At 45.2% G+C, this 24326-nt stretch overlaps 2 protein-coding genes across 2 annotated transcripts in view; both read right to left on the minus strand.

Annotated features, from left to right (window-relative positions):
• The window catches only part of Dsg2 (desmoglein 2), a 42701-nt gene extending 34565 nt beyond the window's left edge, over positions 1–8136 (minus strand). The window contains exon 1 of the mRNA XM_052155750.1: positions 7716–8136. Coding sequence (XP_052011710.1) covers positions 7716–7775 — 60 coding nt within the window. The 5' untranslated portion in view covers positions 7776–8136. The remainder of the gene's footprint in view (positions 1–7715) is intronic.
• An 11924-nt stretch (positions 8137–20060) lies between these two features.
• The window catches only part of Dsg3 (desmoglein 3), a 35684-nt gene continuing 31418 nt past the window's right edge, over positions 20061–24326 (minus strand). The window contains exon 16 of the mRNA XM_052155917.1: positions 20061–23884. Coding sequence (XP_052011877.1) covers positions 22970–23884 — 915 coding nt within the window. The 3' untranslated portion in view covers positions 20061–22969. The remainder of the gene's footprint in view (positions 23885–24326) is intronic.

The raw sequence follows: 24326 nt of genomic DNA on the forward strand, positions 1-24326 counted from the left end.
GTAAACTCTCTACTGCTGAGCCCTCTCTCCAGCCCCAAGACTGCTTTACGTGGGATTTTCCTTCTGGTTTATATCTCTCTTCACGTTTACAGGTTACACTGATCCCAGACATTGATCATTAAAAAAATTTTTGTTTAAATAATTTCATAGCCACATTTCTCTAAAGGCAGCCACAAATACCTTCGAAATCAGACAAGCCAGAAGTTAAAGTGTATATGTGCTCCATTTTATTTGACACTTAAGAATCATGGGCGGTTTCCATCTTTTTTTTTTTTGATTTTTGATTGCAGCGCAATTATCTCTGAAAATTACATTTTCAAAAAATAAAATGTGAGAAACTGGACCTTCTTCACTGATGTTTAAGAATGCAGCCTTATTCCCCTCCACTAGATGGCGCTGGTCTGCCAGGAGGATGGACTCCAGGAAGCACCGGAAATTGACCAATAATTGCTTTCAGAAAAGTGGACTGGCCTTATGGAAGGTTCAGAGAGGTTCAGGAACACGTTTGCAGGATTCTGGCCACGAAACTGGGTAAATTTCTTTTGCATTTCGTTGCGGCACCACGCACTGGCGTGTGCACGCTGATAGACGCTGGGCGCTCTCTATGCAGCTCCACGTATGCAAACACCAAGTGCTCTTGCCAAACGCAATCTTCCCCACCGTAAGCTCCACGATCATGGGAGAGTGTGAGTGCACCCAGAGACTGCTTTGCGCACACACACACACACACACACACACACACACACACACACACACACTTCAGGACTGTGAAGTGTGGGTGTGGGAGTCAAGTATTTCCTATTCAGCCTGCCTCCTCCCTCTGGTTTCCCTTCCTGCTTAGCTTAGGCCTCTCCGTTCCCTCTGAGAGCTCCTCTTTTACAAACTTCTGTGTTTCACGCAAGTGTCACTTAAATGGAGAATCCGTGTGTGAGAGGAGACATGTGACTTTGCCGGACGTTTGGTCTATACTGTTTACCATACATGTCATCTCCAGTTTTATTCACAAATTCTCCAGTGCGATTCAGATACTTTGCTGACTTATAAACCCAGAAAGAAGCAAACTCATTTGGAAGAATCCTTTCTGCATCCAAGTGAGTTTCTAGGCATGTGTGCAATGTGGACACCACTCTAGTGACTGTTAGAGCTTAGCCAGGCGATAATAAGGAAGTTTTTATTCCTCGCAAGAGGGACAGGTCCTGACCTCTGTATCTGTGAGATTATTATTTATATAACCATACGACAGTGTTAGAGCTTATGAATTAGGCACAATAAGAGACACACAGCAGCTTTAATAGGAACAACCACAATGACATTCGACCATGAAAGTTATTTAAATTTAATGAATTGTTTATGCCTTGAACTTATCACGTTTTCCCTACCATTATTGACCATGGCTCACCACCGGGAAAGGGGATAACATCTGAATATGGAGGAAAGCGCACGCCACAGAGAGTCCTAATTGTGTGAAAACCCATCTGCAGATGTGGTTCTGTGGAACTTGCAGAGGCAGAAGGTTCTTCCGGCTGGGAGGGAGGAGGCGGTGATGGGCGTGGCTTTGGGGAAGGTGCAGCAGATAGGAGAAAGGGGGAAAGCCGCAGATCAAAAGCCAGAGATTGGAAGGCAGGCAGAGCAAGCACTGTGTCCAGCACCTGGGCCTCCCGGATGATGGCGGCAAGCAGAAAATCAGACAAAGTGGAATGGACCTTCGCTGGTCACGAGGGCGCCACTTTCGAATGGGGAAATCTGCCGATGTGTTTCTGAAGGATTTTTTAGTACTACAAAAGAGTCAGGAGACGGTTTGACGATTAAAGGAATAAGCCAGGAGTGGGAGGAGAGGCAGGCAGTCCTGAGATAATCAGAAAAGCACAGATAGGCGGAGGCCCATCCGTGGCAGGGCCCTTGGCATGGGAATGGCCGGAGGAGGACTAAGGCTTAATAAGGGCAAGTGTCCGGGTGGCTGAGATTTTCAGACTGCAGCTATGTTAAGCTAAGATGCTGGGGAAACCAATTAGGGACAGCAGTCGGGGTGCCAGGCAGTGATGCCCAGCCTGGCTACCAGGTGGCTTCCCAACCTGTGATTCTGGGGTCTGTTCCCTCCCAGCGGCTGCCACCCAGGGTCTTCCCAGCTTCTAGGCCCACACAATGTCTCCCAGTAAAGCACCCACTGAGAATTATCCTTTCAACCTGTTTGCTCGAAAAAAATGGGGTGATGGGCCGAGCTCTCTGGATATATCATTCCTTCTGCCTGCTGCTTCTGTTGGCACTGTCCACAGCGCTGTGAAGCTAAGCAGTGTGCCTCCCGCAAACTCCACTTGGCCAGGAGCCTTTTTGGTATCTTCTACTAGTTTGGAGGCCAGAGACTTCGATCCTTTCCATCCCTTTGCTACACATCCTATGCTAAGGCAATGAGGACTCTTTTGGCTCTGCAAAGGACAGGCCTTCAGGCCTGCGCAGTCCTCTGAGCCTAGACCTCTTCCTCTTCCTGCCATCTCACAGTTTACCTCTATCCTCCTCTGGTGCCTGGCACACCCAGGGCTGGCATAGTTGCTCCTGTACTGTGTCAACCGCTGTTCTCCGTACCCGGGGGAGTTAGTCATCCATTTTGCCATTACGAGAGGGTAAGCATCCTGTGGGCAGGATATGTCTGCCTTTGCTACAGATTTCTTGTGTTGAGTTCACTGCCTAGCACTATGTTGGCATCCATAGCTAGTTTTATTTTCTTAGAGGCATTTCTCATCATGACAGCGTGATATACACCCTGGCACCGCAACTTCCTGCATACTAATTATCAAACATACCTATTAAAAAAAACTCAATGAGTTTTAAAGTAAAAATGTTTAACGTCATACAAGGTATACTTCTGGAATGTAAGCGTGGACCAAGGAAGGGTAGGGAGATGTCTGTCATCGCCGACAGAGCGTACGGTTAGAGTCATTGAAAGCGGTTGCGCTTTGTGGCACCCACGGAGGAAAAGCTGTCTTCAGGGGGGGCTAAAATACATTTAAAGTTCATTCGTGCTTCTAAGTTTGGAATGGAGAGATGGCACAGGGGTTAAGACCACTTGCTGCCCTTGCAGAGGGACTAGATTTGGTTCCTAGGATACAGTAATTCTAGTCCCAGAGGACCGCGACCCCTTCTGGCCTCTGTGAGTACTGTATGCATGTGCTGTGCTTACAAAACACGCAGACATAGCACTGCACACAAAATAAATATCTTTAGACTCTAATTTTAATAGAACTTGACTGTTTTTAAAAAAGTATCAATTCACTGGCCAGAAAGACAGCTCAGTGGTTCAGGTATTTGGTGCCAATCCCAGTGTTCTGAGTGTGAGCCTTGGAATACACACTGTAGAAGGAGAGAATGCTTGAGTTGTCCTCTGACCTCCGCATGCGTGCACACGATGGCATACATGTTTACACACACACACACACACACACACACACACACACACACACACACACAGAACTATTTTGAAGAAAAATTTAGAAGTATCAATCCAAATATGGCTATTTATTTATTTCAGACAGGGTCTAGCTGTGTAGTTCAGGTTCATCAGGAATTTGCAATTCAGGATAGTCTGGAACTCAAGACCCTACAGCCTTGGTCTCCCAAGTGCTGTACGTGCAGGCGTACCACCATGTCTAGCTCTGTCATGTTTCCTGCACGTAGACATGAGTATACTTCCAACTGTTTTGGAAAACATAGCTCACTAATGTTCATTCTTAAACTAGGGTCAACTGGGGTTTCTATAAAAACATCTTTCGGCCTCAGCCTTGAAAACTTGAGTTTAGCTTCAGAATCCCTCACCATAAGGGAGAGATTAGACTGACAGCCTCATTTTTCAGCTAAAGTACTTTGACTTAAATTCATAGCTAAAAAAACCTGTTACAATCAGTATTTTCCCACCTACTAATTTTTAGAAACTGAAACACACAAGATACCTGTTTCAAAATTCACAAATATCCGATTAGTCTTACGAGTGCCAAAGTTTACCACACAGTTTATACTTTATTCTCAAATCTGTGCAATTTAGTGGCATAGCAAGCACAATTATCTAATTGCTGGTAATATGTGCAGCCCACTTGTTACACTGTGTCCCCTAAAAGGAGGTGTTGGACCGGTAATGATTTGGAAGCAAGGTTATTGGAAACCAGGGTCTCTGCGGATTCAGCCAAGCCAAGCCGAGGATGGACCTTACTCAGTGTAACTGGTATTCTCAAAAACCAGGACACAAACATACAGAGGGGAATGACAGCCTTAGGTGACAAAAGAGAAGCTGCCCTGGAGACTAGAGTGACACACACATGCTCAGGGTGCCAGGGACAGCCTGCCGGCTGTCCGATGCTGGGGAGAGGCATGGATGGATGCAGGGAGCAGGGCCCTGCTTACGGCTATCCCGGCTCTAGAACTGGGAGGTGGTAAACACCTGTTGCTGTAGACCACCCAGTTTAGCACTTTCTTTGAGGTCTGTCACATGAACATCTATTAAATACATCAGTTCAGGACTATAGGCTGAATTTCAATCCATAACATGAAGTTTGACTTTTATTTAAGGAGAAATTGAGGCACTACCAGGAAATCTCTCCTCCTAGCTTCCACGGCAGCCTATCCTTCTTAGAATGGTTTTAAAATGTATATAATGCATTGCATTATAAGCCCAACTACATTAAAGTTATTTTAGAATTTAAGAACTAAAAACGTTACAGTAACTTTACATCCTTTGCTATTGAAACACTTAGTGCCTATTGGTGATATTTGAAATAAATGGTATTTTGAAGTATCAAATATATTAAAGGGTTGAACCATACTGTGAAAATACTATGTGCTCTGCTAACGTAGTCACATTGTCACAGGTAGAGAATAGTGGGAAAACATGTGTGTAAGTCCCCGAATTTGGGAATACATGTGTGCATGAATCTCCACATTTCTACCACCTGACCTCTGTCTCTGGCTAGCTTTATGGCGGAGGGATCCTAGATAAAGATCAATCGAAATGGAAGACTCACGTTTTGCTCAGAAAACTCTTCGTCGTTTTGACAGAGTTGGCCTAAATGTAAGGGACATTAAAGAGTTACTTTGTGGTGTGCTGCGGACGGGACAAGCCAAAGACCACCAACAGCTCCTCTGCAGGCAGCATAGTGCTCAACACGTGGGTTCAGCCGCTCAGCTGAGCGCCCTTAACTGAAAGGCTTGGGGCCCACAGGTTTCCGCAGTTGTACTAAACCAACACATGCGCACACTTAGTTGACAAAGCACCTCCAGTGCAGGACTCCGGCCTGAAGTCCTAACTTTGTGGGCTTCACCATGCTTTAGAAGCTTAGGATCTGAGCATGTTAGGCTCTCACCGTTACCCGTGACACCTGAAGGAGCCCGTGTTTCCGCTGCTTTCCCCGGTGCACGGGGGCTTTGCCGCAGTCAGTCATATTCAGCCTCTGGTGTTTAGTCTCTAGATCTGTGGCTGGCCAGGGGTGAGGTACAGACACGTGTCTTATGAATTTCAGTCACAGTGCTCTCTAGACTGTGGAAGGGACACTGTGGCTCCTGTCCTGTGACCACAGCTCCCTCAGTGGCTGGGACTGTGACTTTGAAATTCCAACAACTCAAATTGGTTCAGGTTTCCTCAACTCTTTTACTCTACATACAGCCAAACTATAATGTTCTGAAATAAATCCCCTTTAATGTGTGTTCCTGTGTGTGTGTGTGCTTGTGTGCTTGTGCATGCGCGTGCAAGCACGAACATGTGTGAGCATGTGCGTTAGTGACTGTGTGTGCACTTGTGCAGGTATGGAGGTAAGAAGTTAAACTCCTGCACTGTTCCTTAGGCGCCACACCCACTTTGTCTTTGGAGACAGGGTCCTAAGCCTGGAGCCAGCCAAGCAGGCTAGGCCAGCCAGCTCTCAAGTCCCAGGGAGTCTGCCTGTCTCTGCCTCCTCAGCGCTGGGATTATAAGGGTGCAACTGCACGTGAGCATTTTATGTGGGTTGTGGGGCTCCACCTCAGGTTCTCCTGCCTGTAGGATAGACATTTCAGCAGCTGAGCTCTCTAGTTCTAAATCTCTCCTCCCCCATTGTGGAATAGGCTAGAGTAAATGCTATTATGTGGGACTGAACTGACCAAACTGGGTACAATTTACATTCCTGTCTGTGAAGAGCCCACCATTTCCCCTCCTTTATAGAAGCTCTGCTGTGAACCTCGCACCAACTGGGAAGAGAATGCAGAAATGCCCGCACTTCCCGATAGGTCACCACACCCTCTCGGATTGTAAAAAGCACTACATGGATTCTTAGAGGACAGCCCGAGGGTTCTGCTCCTTTTCAGTGGAGTAGCCCATCGCCAACTAAGTAAACACACACATCAAATGCTAAAGCGAAAGCCTAAACTCACTGCTCCTTTTCCAGACTGTGAACTGGCTTGCTTGCTATCCATGTGGAAACTAAAGGGAGTTTCTTTTCTTACATGGGGATACTAACCTTCTAGGTGAGCTGAGGGCTTGGTATTCCCCTTAGCCAGGAAGCCGCAAGGACAGGATAAAGTTAACCCTCAGCTCAGAAACAAAGCCCAAGATTATGTCATTGAAATATCTCACGAAAATGACCTCAACACCGTGGGCAAAGCGAAGCAAACAGCTTTAAACAGGCTGGACCAGCGAGCGGCCTGTAGTTCTTGTTACCGAGCTGACTGAGAAAAGTGAGTTCATGGAAATCTTTGGGTTGAATTAACTCATCTTTCTGTGTTTAATTGTTTTTCTCACCCGTACCACCCCACGCCAGGATCTTGGTCCCCAGTCCTCTTCCTCCTACCTTAACTCCTCTCTCTCTCTCTCTCTCTCCCCTTCCCCAACCACCACAGCTCTAAATTCAATGTCTAGAGAAAGAGCTTCCAGCAGAGCAAATATGCTTACCTTTTAAATTTCAATCACTATGTAAGAAAACAGGGTATCATTTTGTATGTAATCTCTCTGAACCTATTTGTGAAGCCTTCCCTCTATGATCCCACTATTTATCAAAACCCTGTTGGCAAATCTCGGTAAGTCACAACAGGCATTCCCAAATTATAGGCAATTTCAGTTAGCAAACAAATAGTCGTTCAAAATTCAAGTAAAACATAGAAACCAAAGGTATGACAGAAATCTATACCTTGGAATCTGAACCTTGTCTCTAGTGTGGAAAATTCTTTCTTTTAAATAGACCATTTCTTTGATGACTTCTAAATTGTAAACACTTTTACTTACGTTTATTTAAATATGGTAAAGTATTAACAACTCAGGAGGGTAACCAAAGCACTTAAAAGCAGAACTTTAGGCTCAAAGCTCTGTAAACAATACTTTCAGAGCAGGCATTTTTAGTTGTCACTCTAGGAACTCGGGTTCTTCCTGGTTTCCCGGTTCACTGACTATCGGTAGCTACAGGAGTTGGAAGCTGCGGGAACTTTAGCCAACTTGCAAGAGGGTGCGCGTGGGGGCTTCCCACTGCCTCCATGTTTCTCAGAAGGCCACAAACAAAACCTCGGCCCCTCGGAAGAGGGTTCCCTGCCCCGGGGCTATCCGAACCCACAGATCCCAGTTAGGAAAGGTCACTGGGATCAGAATGTGACGGTCATGGGGGCGGGGGGGAGGGAGAGTGATTGAGCGCGCGCGCGGATTCTGCCCACCCTGCTCGCCCGCCGCGGGGACGGCCGCGCCTTCCCGGCTGGGGCGCGGGGGTCACTGCACTTACCACCGCCAGCAGTTGCAGCAGCAGTAGCAGGGCGCACCGTTCTCCCGGGCTCCGCGCCATCGCCTCGATCCACAGCGCCCTCGCCCTCGCCTCCGGGCCTCGCCTGCCGCCCCGCCGATCCTCCGGGCCAGGTCCCTCCCGGGGGCCGCCCTTCTCCGCCTCTGCCCGGCCCGGGGTGCGGTTCCAGGTGTGGCCGGGTCGGAAAGGGTAGCTGTGGGCCCGGCCGCAGCCTGGATGGAGGAGGGGAAGATGCTCGCTCCGCGGGGAGGTGCGAGGCAGTTCCCGCCCTCCGCACCTGGGGCCGGTGACGTCCCCCGCAGGGGACCTTGGGTGGCTGGCCCCGCCCCGTCGTGTCCCTTCCTCCTCTGGGATCACCTCGATTGGAGAGACTTCTAGTCACTGTCCAGACCCCAAGATCTAAGGAGCGGGACTCGTAGAGCCCGTGATCGCGAGGCTGCGGTGACAAAGGACTGGCGTTGCGGGAAAAGAGCGCAGGTGACGACCTGGAGACACGCGGGCCACGCGGCGTGGGGCCTGCTGTTGCGAGAGAGGCTTCAGTAGTGTCCCTTTAAAGGCCTGTCACTTCTTCTCTGTGGCCCTATTCAGGTTCGCAACTTTTTTGTCTCAGCAAGGAGACAGTAGAAGACTTACAGCAGGGCAATAGAGAGCAGGTCTTTGATCAGGTGAACGCGGTTTGTGACGTCCAAACATTGAATACAATTAGAAAATCTATATGAACCTTTCTGCAGTGGCCAGCACTTAAGGACTCGGCAATAGTTGTTGGAATTAAAACAGTATTTTTGCAGGAATGAGTAAACGTTAAATTGAACTCAGTTATTGTTATTGTTGTTGTAATTATTATTTAGACATAGTCTCCCTTGGTAACCCAGGCTGACCTCAGACTTGACATCCTCCTGCCTCCTCCTCCTTGCCTGTGATTACAGGTATGTAACCAGGCCTGGTTAAATGAACTATTGAAAAGCAGACACTGAAAGTGTGTGTGCAGACACTCGAGGCAACACAGGTTGGAAAAATCCCCTGTTGGGTGTAAAAAGAAAAGTATTGTGGAAAATGTAAAACTGAACATATGTGAATGTATTCATATTAGTTATCTGCACAAATATATTTGGAATGAACACATTATAGCATCTAAAGAAAGGCGTTTGCCATAATCTTTAGCTAATGGGAGGTGGTCTTTGTAAATTTTAATTTTCACATCCTATTAACATTTCTGCTTATTTCTGGTTGATAGTACAGTAGTGGAAGACCCTCTAAGCCACAGAGGGCTTACAGGAAACAGGCAAGATCAATTTGTCACTGAATTTAGCTCGAGTAGCTGAGCTGTGTCTCCATTTCAAGCTGATACACTTTTAGAATTTAATATCGCCATCATCTCTGGTATTGTTAGCCCCTTTCTCCCTGTGACTGCAGAGGCTGGCTTTGAGCTGAGAAGCAGATCCTCTTGTTTAAAATCTAGTCACTGGCCATCTTTCTCTGTGTTTTACATGGTGGCTGGATGGTAAATGAACCGGGGGCCCGGCTTGGCTGCCCATGCTGCTGCTCTAGGTCCTTAGCAGTGGACGGACCCACTCTGCTCACTCCCACCACTACTGCAGAGGGAAGATGGTCTTTTAGTTTTCACTCCTTCCCCCTGAACTAGATGTGAGTGCTCACATACTCTGCTGGTGATTCCTGTTCCTCACAATGCTGGACGAACTCAAGACGGCAGGATTTACCAAAGCATGTTTGCAAACCTTCCCAGGAAGCTTTCTCTGTGCTCCCCCTAAGACACCTTTGAGCCCTGAAGACACACATTTATACTTCGTTATCGAGACTGCAGGAGCTGTTTCCTAATGAACATAATTGTAGCTTCCAGTGTAAGACTAATGAAATTTTGTTTCTGTGTGAATTATTCACTAGCCTCTGGGGACTGTCAAAGTCAGCTTCAGGCAGTATTCCTTCTATGAGGCGTCTGTCCCAGGACTTGAGCAACGGCGTCTGTCAGTACCTGCACTACGGTTTCATCCTTGTATAATTAATTTCCACTTTATGAACTCTTGGCATAGGACTCAGTTGAAGGGACTTTCTGAGAATCAGATGATTCACATCTGCCTCCTTTGCCCCTGATTTCTTCATGCTGGGAAGAGGTTAAACTTAATTAATAAATCTCTGCATATAAAACCAATTGTGGCCATTTCCAATGAAGCAGTAAAAACAGTCTTGTGATGAATAGAAATGTTGATAAGATGTGAACATTTTAAATTCCAGGCTCCCTCCTAAAGTAGTTTAAGATTAAGATACACACATTTTTTTTCTTTAGATGCCTACAACTCATTAGTTCAAATAACTGTATTCAAATATATTAGAGTTGGGTTGGAGACATGGCTCAGTGGTTAAGATTGCTTGTCATTTCTGCAGAGGACCCGCATCTGTTTCCCGGCATCTTCATGCTGGATCACAATCATTTTAAATTCCAATTCCCGGGGGGTCCATCTCACACTTCTGATGCACCCAGCTCCCAGTTCACTGACAGACAAGGATGTCTTTGTCTTGTTGCACCTCTCTAGAGCAAATGTGCACATTCCTCACATGTCACATGCATGCCGTAGTGAATGGTGGCCTTGTCACTTGGCTACCCAAGCCAGACCTGAGGTATCATCCTCAGGCTCCCACTTCCAGGACTTTCCATGTTTTCTGTGGTCATAGTCACAAGGAATCACATGCCTTGCATGTAGTAGCAAGCACTGTGATCTCCAGGCATTTCATCCAGGTCAACTGCTGAACTCAATCGCTCTGTTTCAAGAATGTAAGTTCCATACATGTAAGGACCATTTGATATTCGTGATGGGCTCAGCTCTAGTCTCTGGTTCATACTGGATGATCAATAAACATTTGTTGGATCAAACCTATGTACCAGAAGGAATTAATTATAAATGAAAAATGAGTATTATGGAGGAAAATGTTTTGAATGTACACTGTGAATGAATTATAGATCTAGTCAGAAAATGTGATGTGTGTTTCTTGAGTGGTGTGTGTGTGTGTGTGTGTGTGTGTGTGAGAGAGAGAGAGAGAGAGAGAGAGAGAGAGAGAGTGCATTCACATGCATATGCATGTGATTTGTGTATGTGTGTTTCCTTAGTAACCCTGCAGCCAAACAGAGATAGCAGGTGTGAGTCAGGCCGTGGAGCCTCCTGGCTGATGGTTAAGAGATTTAAGTATCCAGTATATACACGGAATTGAGTGAGGCTGAGAGGGGAGGGATTGGGTGAAGCCGGAAGAGCCCAGAAGCCAACTGAGAACAGAGTTCATCATCTGAAGGTAGAGACATTGGACAGAAGCACCCTTCCCATCAGTTCTGGCGAAGGAGCCATGCGCTGTGCACTGGAGGCCAAGGTATGAGTGTCAGACAGACATTGATAGCTGGAGCCTGGAGTGTCTGGATTCTCTAGTTAGTTGGACAACAGCCGAATGCAGGTTAGAAGAAAACATCGATAGGCTAAGGGAATAGCCTGCTATGGCAAGCTGCACAGGGCCTGTTGCCTTTCTGAGTTAGCGTCCCAGAGTGGCAAAGGCAGCCGGGTGCATGCACTCAGACAGCACTCAGAGGAACCTGCGCACTATTAATAAAGCGTCCCTGTACCCTGGAGGCTGGCGCAGCCCTGAGTACCGTTGAAGACAGCAGTATTTGAGATGAGTGATTCAGTCTACGGTAGTGAGTCAGAGTCTCACTAGACAATTACCCACACTCTTCTGTGTGAGTCACTGCACTACCTGGGACCCATGACTATGGGTACAGAGTCCCTGAGCCTAGATGGTTTAAGAAAATTGTTAGTGTTGGTCATGAAGTAGAGAAGAAATAGAGAAATGTGAAAAAATAAAAAGGCAAAGAGAGATTTGTGCAGTTGTGGGGGTAGGGGGATGGGACTGAGTCTAGGGGCAGAGTAGAGTTTCCAGTGTGATCGAAATGTGACCATGCTGTTTTGAGGTGTACATAGAAAAGGCCTGGGAAAGCCCAGCAGGGTGTTGGTGCCCTCCTAGTCTGGCACTCCCGCCTACTGAGTCATACCAGAAAGCATTTGGCCTACAGCTCCTTTGACATCCACTGAGTGTTGTCCGTGATCTGCATGTGGCTCTGCCACCACAAATATGGCCCCGAAGCCCCCCTCAGAGCTTCCGTTCTCAGTGTCCTCTTGCCCTTTGCACAGTTCTAGGCAGAGTTTATTTCTTCATTCCTGGCTTTCTTTGTTCTCACACTTTCTCTTCTCCATGAAGTCCTTCCCTGACCCACGGCTTTACAGTTGTCACTGTCCCTCCTCATGCTGTCCGTCCGTGTCACGTTTCTCCTTGGACACCATATCCTAACAGACTGCATGGAAAAGGGACGTGTGGAGCAGAGAGGAAGTTCCTAGGAGTGGGAGGGAGACAGCTCTGGGGAGGGGTTGGGAGTGATGAAAGCCATTGTGTGCATCCACAAAAATGAAAAATAACCAGGTTAATAAAAAATGAAATAAGCTCACCCAGCCAGTAAATATTGGTTAAATGTGTGGAAGAGGTGTGTGTGTGTGTGTGTGTGTGTGTGTGTGTGTGTGTGATATAAGGACAAAGAGGGAAAGAGTAGGAGGGTATCAGTTTCCTGGAGCTTAGGGGTAAACTCTCCAGTGGGGGAGAGCTTGTGGTTGAACCTAGTTCCCTTTGTCCAAATTCTCTGACATCCCCATGTTTTCAAAGATGTCTATCATACTGGAAAGCTTAGAGGCCACCAGAGAGCATCTCTGTGTCCACTGAGTGTGACAGTTAATCGTCATCGCCCACTTAACATGACTTAGTATCACCGTGGAACACACCTCTGGGGGTGCATAGAGTGTTTCCAGAAAGATTCCACTGAGGAGGGAAACCTCACCCTGGATGTGGGCAGTGCAGGCTGGGGTCCTGGACTGAATGATAAAGAGAAAGAGTCCTCTCTGCTGCCCGCCTGGAGATACAGTCTGACCAGCTGCCTCACTCCCACACCTGCTGCAATGCCTTCCCCACCGTGAGAGGCCACGCTCCCATGCTGTGAGCTAACACACACTCTGTGAGCTAACACACACCGTTCCTTAAGTTGCTTCTGTCAGATGTTTTTTGCAACAAAGAGAATGGTGACTTATACCCAGATAACAGAGTGAGAAAACAGGAACAAACTGGAAAATCCCCTTCCCTCTGGGACCAAGGCAGAACACTCCTTACAGGAATTCAGTGCTAGGAAGGTTGATTTTTATCCCCTCTTGGGGAATTTGTGGCTTTCATTTTGCCCTTGGATTGTTTATGGGAATTCTTAGAAAGATAACGGCACCAGCCGTGGTCAGGAATGAGAGGAGAGGAGGGTGTCCTTGGCTGACAGGAGCCTGGAATCCATCTGTGAAGTGACAGGGTATGCAGGGTGACATGGGAAGCCAATTGCAGTGTTTACAGAAAGCACCGAACAGAAACCACACTGACCGAGGGTGACAAATGGCCTGTAGCGACAGCGAAGGAAACACTCGGAGGGCAGAAAAGACATATCTTGGCTGTTTCACTTACATCACACAAGTATAACAAAACCCAAAGTAATCAATTAACCGCCAACTAGAATAAATAAAGAACAAAAATAAGAGACCAAAACATTACAGCAGATATGCAGAATCTCAAAAATAATCCCATCCAATGACTTAAAAGAAAATGCTTATTTTAATCCACTTTAGAGACAGCTTAAAAGTATGTAAATATGAATATGATCGTTTAATAATTTCAAGGCCATCTGAGTTGATATAATAATTTGTTGACACTCAAGTTCAGAAGTTGGTGAGTGGCTGGCTCTGCTAAGATGTTTGGAGCACAACTAAGATCATGCAATACTGATGTTTCTTCTGGGAGCCTAACAATACTAGGTTGTGTGCCTTCTCTGCTCCAGATGTGAGTGCTGAAAACAAAAATGTCACTGGCTGGCATACTTGGGTGGAAGTAGGAGGTGGATTCTACCAGGAAATGTGAGAGGAGCCTCTGTGTGAGCTTGTCCTTGGGAAGGCAAGAGCTTGTGTTTCTACGGAGAAGACAGTAGACACCATTGCTACAGAGGTCATACGCACGAGCCGTTCTGAGGGAAATGATATTCTTGATTCCAGTTAGATATTGTGAATGGCAAATTATCCCAGTTCAGTAAATCTGCTTTTATAGCAAAAGTATTTGAAAACATCAGAAGAGGGAAGTGGTAATTTAGTCAAGTCCACTTCTATAATAAACAGGGAACGGAACTGCAGAATCAGCCTTTCATGAACCGTTAAGGAGTACATCAAAACCTGTCCAGCATCTCAAGAGAGTGTCTATAAGCATGTTCTGTTTGCACTGTTCTGGCTTTATTTTTGTGAGTCAGTTTGGTTTTCATTAGCCTCTACTTTTTTTCTCAAGGTAGAGATTTTATTAAAAGGAAATATATTTGAATGTTAAGCAACCAGTGAAAGAAAAATTTGATTCAGGGCCCAGAGATGTAACTCTGTTGGTAGACTATTTGCCTAACATGCACAGAGCCCTGAGTTTGATCTCCAGAACTATACAAAACCCTGTGTTTGGCCGTGCACTTCAGTGGTAGAATCAGGAGGACCAGAAGCTCAGGTCATCCTTGGTTATATAATGAGTCCTAAGCTAGCCTGGGATGCAGAAACCTTTCTTAAAAAGTCTGATACAAAAGAAATAAATAGTATAGCTCACTTTCAGTGAATTACACTTAACAATCACAATGACACTTACTAGCTTGTGTGGGGATATTGTGGTTATTTTTCAATACAAAAACTGTAATGTTTACTCCTAACATGACCCTATACCCTGAAATTTGCTTAGTCATTTAGTTGGGTAATTGCGGGTTAATTTTCTGCATATTTTCACCCCCCACCCCCACTCTGCCTCTACTAGCTTCTGCTGAAGTATTAGCTAAGGGATTGCAGACCTTTGGAGTGAGTCAGAGCAGTTGCATGCAAATTCAGCCACAATAAAACTAAGCCCATCAGCAAAACCCTCTTGTGATTAATTTTCCAACAGCAATGTAGGAGGAGGAAAGTCTACCATTGTTTTTTATTTCTTAACATTGGGATTAGAACTGTCACCTAAATTAATTGATGTCAACTGAACAGGTTAGGCAGAGCGTACTCCAGGGAAGCCTTGGAGTTGAACAGACTGAAATCCACTTGAGACTCTTTGTGAAGGACAAGGTGTGTTTCCGTTGGTTAGCGTTGTGAGACAATCAGCCTGTCTCAGATTTTTCCAGAGATGCCATCTTGAGAACAAGGTAAGGGTGTGCAACAGAAAACAGCAGTTGTCCTAGAACAGAAGACAGCGGTTGTCCTAGAACAGAAGACAGCGGTTGTCCTAGAACAGAAGACAGCGGTTGTCCTAGAACAGAAGACAGCGGTTGTCCTAGAACAGAAGACAGTGGTTGTCCTAGAACAGAAGACAGTGGTTGTCCTAGAACAGAAGACAGTGGTTGTCCTAGAACAGAAGACAGTGGTTGTCCTAGAACAGAAGACAGTGGTTGTTCTAGAACAGAAGACAGCGGTTGTCCTAGAACAGAAGACAGTGGTTGTCCTAGAACAGAAGACAGTGGTTGTCCTAGAACAGAAGACAGTGGTTGTCCTAGAACAGAAGACAGTGGTTGTCCTAGAACAGAAGACAGTGGTTGTCCTAGAACAGAAGACAGTGGTTGTCCTAGAATACACACCCTGGGATTTTGCTTCAGAACATCAAAAATGACCCACTTTCCCTAGTAGAAGACAGTGAAGTCCGCTCACTGCCTTTATGCCCCAGCCCCTGGTAGCGTTCAGCCAATCAGTCAGAACTTGAGGTCCAAGTTCCAGATATTTATTTACATAGTGGTGGTCCTGTATGGACAGGTGTCAAATATACAATTTATTTATTTATTTATTTATTTATTTATTTATTTATTTATTTATTTATTTATATTTTTGAAATACTCTATTATATAGCTCTGGCTGTCCTGAAACTCACTATGTAGACTACATAGACCAGGCTTGTCTCCAACTCATAAAGATCACCTGTCTCTGCCTCCTGAGCGCTGGGATCAAAGGTGTATGCCATCATTCCCAGCATGGGATTTTATTTTGAGGCAGGGTCTTTTGTAGCTCCGATTGGCCTCAAATTCAATATGTTTCTGAGGATGAGCAGTTTTTAAATCAGCCATTGACCAGCAAGTTGTCCCCAGACTTATTTTGAACACACACACACACACACAGACACACATACACACAGACACACACAGATACACACAGATACACACACAGACATACACATACACAGACACACATAGACACACACAGACACACACAGACACAGACACTCACAGACACACAGACACAGACACACACACAGACACACACACAGACACACACACACACACACACACACACACACACACACACACACGTCTAATCTGTGGCTGGGCGGCGGTGGTGGTGGCGGCAGCAGCGGTGGCGGTTGGGCAGCAGAGGAAGGCGGATCTCTATGATATTGAGGCCGGCCGGCCTGGTCTACAGACTGAGTTTCAGGACAGCCAGCGCTACACAGAGAAATTCTGTGTCGAATATCAAAACAAAACAAACAAACAAACAAAAACCCCCAACCAAACCAAAGGCTATGAATCAATGGTTTGAAATCTGTAGATCAGGCAGTCTACATGCCTAATTGTAAGTATTTACTATGCCCCAAATCTATTTTACTGTGGGTTAAATGGTGGCCTGTGTCCACCACAGGGCACAGGCACTGGGGAGGCGGGATGTGGGAGTTCACTGGCATCAGGCTATGGGAAGTGGTGGGACACCCCCTTCCACCCCCAACCCCCACTCCAGGGTCAGAAGCATAGTCTGAGGTCCCTGGGGACTACCAGAGTTGGCCCTGGGGACCTGCACAGAGGCCAGGGACGTCAGGTTCTCAGACTCTTGGGCACCCCAGACTTCGCTAGAATGGAGGCCCCCTCACCCCCTGCCCCGCAGGCGGCATCTAGCCCAGGGTGAAGGAGTGTTTTTAGCTTGTTAGAGTCTAGGCAGCCGGCTCTTTAGACAGAAGGCCTGCTCTATTGCTCCCAACTGTGATCCCGATGAAAGAGGCAGTCCAGGGCTTTAAGGCATTTATTACCATGGCAAAGAGTTGTGAGGAGTAAAACAGTCCTCCACTTTCTCAGGGAGGACCTTTTTCAGGGAGTAGTGTCTGGGAAGGGGATTTTATTGGCTAAGCTTCTAGGCCTTTAGGTACCTCATTAAAATGGAGATCTGTCTTGAGGCTACATGATCTGTGGTCATGTCCTCTACCTATGGAGGGACTTGGGGCATTGCCCTTATGTGACTGATGGCCACAGACCTACGAGGTGGAGAGCTGTTGTCTCGTGTCAGAGGTCAGGTGTCCAGGAGTGTGGCAAAATGCCTACCGTTTCTTGCAGGGGACCCTGTGGGGTCCCCTGTGGGGTCACAGGGATTTTAAACCTAGCTCAACCAGAAAACAGGCTGCCTTTCATGGTCCCACATTTTACAGCTACAAGGACCTGCTGAAGTAGAGATGGTTATTATGGCCATAATGGTTATTATGTCCACAGAGGTTAAACAACTTGCTGGGATTTTGAATTTTAGTAGTTTGTCTCCAGAGTCTAAACCATTGTTAATGAGAAACTCAGAACATACATGGACAGAAACAGAATGAAACTAATTTAAGTTTAACTTTTGTTAATCATTAAAACAGTTATTTCTGATTGATTAGTAGATGAAATAGGATTTCAGACTTTTCTTTTAATTATTCCCATAGCAATCTGACTTTCTGAAACTTTTATTGTGTTTTCTTTGCTTAGTAACTCATTGTCTCCTATCCATATGTCTCCGGGCTTGCTTTTGGCTATTGGCAAAGATGGTCATTGCAGGCTTTGGCATGTTGGGGAAGCCCTGGGAGAGCTTTGGCTGACAAGGTCTGCTGTTACTTTGGCAACATAATCATTGTTTGCCTCATGGAGAGATTACTCAAAGACTAGCATAAGAAGAGTGCAGCTCCTGGGATCTAAGATCCACAAAGAACTGCCAGGATTTGGTTTTGTTTTGTTTTTAAAGTCAAGTTAGGGGCTGTAAAATCACTGTGCTTAGAAGCACTTGCTGCACTCGCAGAGGACCCGGTGTGGTTCCCAGCACCTATGATGGGAGCTCTTGACTACCTGTAGCCCTGGCCAGGAAATCGGTCACCTTCTTCTGGATTCTGGTGGCACGGCACTCGCATGCATGCATGCACACACAGATTCATAATTAAAATAAAAATAAAATCTTAAATAACTTAGATATTACCTTACAGCCATGAAGTAGCTTCTGAGGAAAAAGCTGGAAGAGTTTACAGAAGTTGTGAAGAAGAAGAAGGAACATGTAAAGAATATATTTTAGAATCTAATAGACTGAAATTGATAGTTTTTGAAGGGGCCGGGGAATGTCTTCTTTGATAAGCGTTAAGTCTGACCAAACACAGAGTCATGATTGAAGCTATCTAAATGGAGGGAGTAAGGAGTCTCCTTGTCTTTGTTTCCTAACTGTTAATGTCCACGAAGCCCAAGTGCCTGTCACACTCTGTGAAGCTAGACAGTCCCACATGTGCCTGTCACACTCTGACTTTGCCCTGTCTCTCTGTGTCTCTGTCTCCCTGTCTCTCTGTCTCCCTGTCTCCCTGTCTGTCTGTCTGTCTGTCTGTCTGTCTCTCTCTCTCTCTGTAGTGATGTCAAGGGTTACACATACACGTGTGTGCATGCGTGTGGAGGCTGGAAGTCAAATGCAGATGTGGCCTCTCAGGTGCATCCACAATGTTTGACACAGGATCTGTCTGCCTGGAGCTCATGGAGACGCGGAAGCTGGCTGGCCAGTATAACAAAACTTTATCAGCTGAGCCATCTCCCCATCTCCCACCTTGTCATTTTTGCGTCTTGAGCTTTCTATGAATAGCATCCAGTAATCGCTGTGTAATTTGCCTCAGTGACTTTCGCTCTTCAGGCTTTGATTTCGAATGTTCAGGGCAAGTCACTCATCATTCGTGAGTCTTCACTTCCCACTCATCTTTGTCCTGTTTGTTTCCTCTTCATTATCTTCATCTAAATTCCATTGTCCAGATTTACAAAGGAGAAAGGCAAGATCCATCCAGAAGCAAGAGCCAATGTCTTTGAAGGACACATAATAGCATAGCATTTACTTAGTGACAAAGCCACCATGAAGGTAGACGCTCTCAACTGTGTCACAGTTACAGATTTCTGTCACAGCACATAAACGTTGTCACCTCATTACGCCAGCTTCTCTTTCCATGTCATCATAGCAGGTTGGACTTTTGCCTGTGAAGTTACTCTTGTGGTCCAAACACATTGTGGGTGATTAAAAACATCCAGTTTCTAACAGACTTCTGCTTTGAAGACATTGGTTATCACATCCATCTAATGAAATCCTGGACACGTATATGCATCCTCGTTGCTTGGGAGAATGAGGAAAAGGTACTTGTCTAGAAACAAGAAAAGATTCACATACACTTTTACAGCACATTTCTTAATAGCCATTATGGAGAGTCTCACTTTCACAGTGACTAGTGTTTACTGACAGTTTTACTGCAACAATCATTACACTGTTTGTTCTATCTATCTATCTATCTATCTATCTATCTATCCATCCATCCACCCATCCACCTATCATCTATCCATCCATCCACCCACCCACCTACCCAACTATCATCTATCTATCTATCTATCTATCTATCTATCTATCTATCTATCTATCATCTATCTATCTATCTATCTATCATCTATCTATCTATCATCTATCTATCTATCTATCATCTATCATCTATCTATCTATCTATCTATCTATCTATCTATCTATCTATCATCCATCCATCCATCCATCCATCTATCCTCTCTCTCTCTCTCTCTCTCTCTCTCTCTCTCTCTCTCTCTCTCTCTTTCTCTCTCTCTCTCTCTCGGGGGATGCATGTACCATAGTGTTCACAGTGCAGCGATCAGAGGAAAGCTTTGGGGAGTTGGTTCTCTCATTCCTCCACGGAGGCGCCACTGGTCAGCCCTCAGGTTGTCAAGAGCGGCTGCAAGCACTTTCGCCCACTCAACCCTGTCACAGCTCTGTCACAGGTCTTAATATGTACTGTTTAACATGTGTTTAAAATATGAAATCAAAGGACACTTAAAATTTCTGCTTAAAACAATTTTTATTTTTAATAAAAATACAGATACATTGTTATAAACAAAGGGAACTTCTAGGTCATTCCAAAGATCAATACATTTTCAAACTTAAAAACACACTTAGATTTTTATCTATATAAGCTTTACCACTGTGACCTGATTTTGTCTGCCTTTTAATAACACAGTCAAATCTCCATTTTTTTTTTGAGGTTTTTTTTTTTTTTTAAACTTATTTTTGAGACAAGGTCTCATGTAGCCAGGCCAGATGTGTGGCTGAGGGTGATTCTCTTGCTTTTATCTCCTAAGTTACCATGTTTGCCACCATGCCTGGCTCCAAATTTCTATTTGTTAAGATGGGTTTTAGGAGCTAATGTTAAAATGATGTGGGAAACCTGAGCCTCTCTTTGCACACTGAATAAGGGTTGTTATTACTGTAAATCTAACACTCATGATAAAGCAGAAGTGTGTGTAAGAATAACAATTAAACTTACCCTAACTTTCAATGAATAAAATTAAAACTATAATATTTGTTAGGCTCTGTACAATTACTGAGGGTTTACCCCTGATCTAAATCTCTAAATGCCAGTCTGGATACTGACTCAACCGTGCTCCCCAAATACCCGCTGTTTGAAACTTTTTGGGTTACTTCTGCTCCAGCAGTCTGGCGTCCTGGGGAAACACATGATTCTGCCACGTGCATCATGACTCCTGGAGACATTCTGTTCTTCCGTCTTCCTCATTCCTCCCTCCTTCCTGCTCCTCCTCCTCATGGTGCCTGCCTATGACCCCTAGTCTGGTAACTCAAACTCTACCTCTCTCCATTCTCCCCAGTAATTGGATGTTGCCAGTTTCATTTAACCAATAGTGTTAAATTGGGGAACAAGGTTTACACAGTATCCCTTGCTGTATGTGAGGATCTGATCGTTGTTGGGGGGCAACCAGATCTTGGGAGCCATTTAGCATTTGAGTACATGGCAGTACCAAACCCACTCGTTATGGAAGCTCAGACCAGGGTCTTAGTTCTGGGTTAGAGCATGTTGCTGTGCAGAAGTAAAGGGCAGGCTGCACCACAGGCTAGACCACTCTTGCTCCAGTACAGGCACACTGAAAGCCTTGTCTTGGAAACATGGCTGCTTAAGCTTCTCATCACGTTTGCCCTGATACACGCCTTCCTGGTAGAAGCCATACTAGCAAAGGGACAGCTAGTAGGCCTAGGGGCATTAGGTGTTTGTTCCACCCATCTTTACACACTTTGTATCTGCTTTATGTTTCCAGTGACATTGGGTGTTTGCTCCCACCTCAGTACTTTAGACTGTATTTACTTTTAGAGTTAAAACATAATTGATTAATACTTAGTGTCTAGAAAACAATTTAAAGCTTTTATTATAAAAGGAAATTTAGTGTTATGTGGTGTCTCATGCCTATAAACGTAGTACTCAGAAGAGTATCAGGCAAATCACAACTTCAAGGCTTAGCATGACTACATAGCAGGTTCTAGGACAACAAGACCTTGTCTCAAAACACCAAAACAAAACCAAGCAACCAACCAACACCAATATCAACAACAAAAACCAAAATCCACAGAAAAATTAAAAGACCTACTTATATCATTAGAAATAACTGAGCTGGACAAGAGCCTTGGAGAGACTGGGCTAAGATAATAATGTCCAGAAGCAGGTGAGGTAGAGTCTTCTGTATGGGCTGAAGGGTAGGACCATGAATAACCGGAAATGACTAGAACTGTATTCCTGTTAGGGTGGTATGGTTTAAACCAGTGCTTCACAACCTGTGGGTCAAGACTCCTTTGAGGGGAGTCCAATGACCCTTTTACAGGGGTTGCATATCAACTGTTCCATATCAGGTATTTACATTATAATTCATATGATCTCTACGGTGGGGGTCACGACAGCACGAGGAACTGTATTAACAGCGGGTGGCAGCGTGAGGAAGACTGAGGACCTCTGTCCCACACGCCTACTCACAGACCATCTTCATAACACACAGCATTCAGTTCCTACAGCTGCACAATTCCTTTTTTCACTTGAAACTTACTTCATTATTTTCTTAAATGATACATGTACACACACTTTGCTCCATGTTATTTTAGGCCACAGCCCTTTTTGCTTAGAAGAAAAGCCATGCTTTGTTTCCACAAACCCTGTTAGATGTTAACGCCACGAACCTCCCTGCACATCTTTGGAGTCATTGCTACCCCTGGCACTGACAAAGTCAGGACTTCTTTGTTGAAGACTCACCCAGGATCAGTTTCCGAGGAGCGTCAATGAGGAAGGTCACTGTATTTTTCTCGGGCTAGATCACATCACATATTAGTTATACCATACTAAATTTTCTTACATGTTCTATGATATTTGCATTTCAAAACTGTCTTATTTTGAAGATACACAGCATATAGATTCAGCAAGTTTAACAGGTTTACTCACAGCTCTGGACTTGAACAAAAGATACGCTTTCAGTTCCATTACCAAGAAGACAAAACAAAACAAAAAAACCCAAACCAAACCAAAACAAAAAACCCCAAACCCACAAAATCCTGGTTGCATCTACTTCCTTTACTCTAAGCTTCCCTGTAAGTTACATAAAGCACCTTAAATACTCATTGTTACTAATAACACTCTCATATCCTTATTAATGACACCAGAATAGGTGGTAGAGACAGAAACTTGAACTCCAAGAAGAAAGCCAATCTACTAACCCACACTGCATTTTAAGGTGACAGCATCTTCCTTTGGTGTTGATAATATAGAAATGTGAAGATGCTTGGGAAATATCCCTGTCTAACATCTTAGATAATTAAAAAAATATATATACAGGTTTACTCTGCTTGAAAAAAATTATATAATTAGAATGACAACATACTCAGTTTTCGTATATGAGTCAGAATATTTGAATTATATGGATGATCAGAGATTATCTGCTAAAAGCCAAATTAATCCAACAGTGCTAGCTTTGTTAGATTTAAAAAAGATATGTAGGTGCACATATCCAAGTTTGACTGGTATGTTTCTCCAGTTTGCTTTGGTCATAGATGGGAACAGGCTTCTTTTGTATAGAGCATGCTGTACGAGCCTCTCAGCTCTGTGGGAGCCACTATGCTGCCAGAGGCACTAGGAAGGGGGCAAATTACCCTTTCTGTTACAGTGACATTTTGTGTGACACGTGGGTCAAGTGTGACAGTGGTAGGTTGTACAAAGGAACCTGAAGTTGAGTAAGTTTCTGTGAGCAAGTAGTTACCAAGCTGGAGAGGGTCAGGGATGGTAACAGCAGGGTGGACAGACCCAGAAGTGGACAAAACAGAAGTATCTTGGTTGCCAGCCAATGTGTGGCCCATTTTAGAACCTGTTTGGGTGACTTCCAGACTGCCAGGCAAAGTCTGGTGCCGGTTAGAGCCTGACTGGGTGACTTCCAGACCACCAGGCAAAGTCTGGTGCCGGTTAGAGCCCGACTGGGTGACTTCCAGACCACCAGGCAAAGTCTGGTACCTGTTAGAACCCGACTGGGTGGCTTCCAGACCGCCAGGCAAAGTCTGGTACCTGTTAGAACCCGACTGGGTGACTTCCAGACCACCAGGCAAAGTCTGGTACCTGTTAGAACCTGACTGGGTGACTTCCAGACCGCCAGGCAAAGTCTGGTACCTGTTAGAACCTGCTGGAGGGACTTGCATAGAGCGAGCGCAGGTGTCAATCCCAGAACCACCGTCTTTAGGGCCTGGCTTTGCCTGCTTGGCTTCCTCATCAATTCCGAGACAGATCTCTGCGAGCTTTTTAAATTTGGGGCCAAGGGAGTCCAAGAAGTTGTCATCTAGGTCGTCAGCAAAAAAGCTGCAGGAGCTGAGGGTGGGGGACTGCGGGCCAGCGTCCTCGCCTTCGTCATCGTAGATCAGCAGACAGTCATTCACTTCGCGCTCATCCTCTTCCTCGGCATAGGCGAATGATTTCTAAAGATGGAGAAGGAGAAATGGGCCTTTTAAAGACCATCGGATCCTGTTCGTAAAACCCAGGGCTGGAGAGAACACCTACATTAGACACCCCACACACATGATGAAACTGCCTCCTTTTTATCTGTTTGGCTATCCGCCCCCCCCCCCCATAGCTAAAATGTTTTCATTTATTTATTTTTATTGTTAGTATGATTTTTAGCTAGTGCTCCATAGAATGGGTTTAACGACATTTTCATTCACATATATATCCTTGACTTTGCCCATATTTAGACTGGCCTAACCATTCCTAGACTTCCCGTCTCTCTCCCGCTAGCCCCTTCCCTTAGATTTCCTCCTTAGCTTTCATTTCCTACATATGAATATATGGTTAATTTTTTTTTTTTTTGCAAATGAGAGAAAACACGAGATAGTTTCCCCTGTTACCGTCCATGTTCCCCTC

This window comes from Apodemus sylvaticus, chromosome 13 (genome assembly GCF_947179515.1).
Source record: "Apodemus sylvaticus chromosome 13, mApoSyl1.1, whole genome shotgun sequence".
Taxonomy (NCBI): domain Eukaryota; kingdom Metazoa; phylum Chordata; class Mammalia; order Rodentia; family Muridae; genus Apodemus; species Apodemus sylvaticus.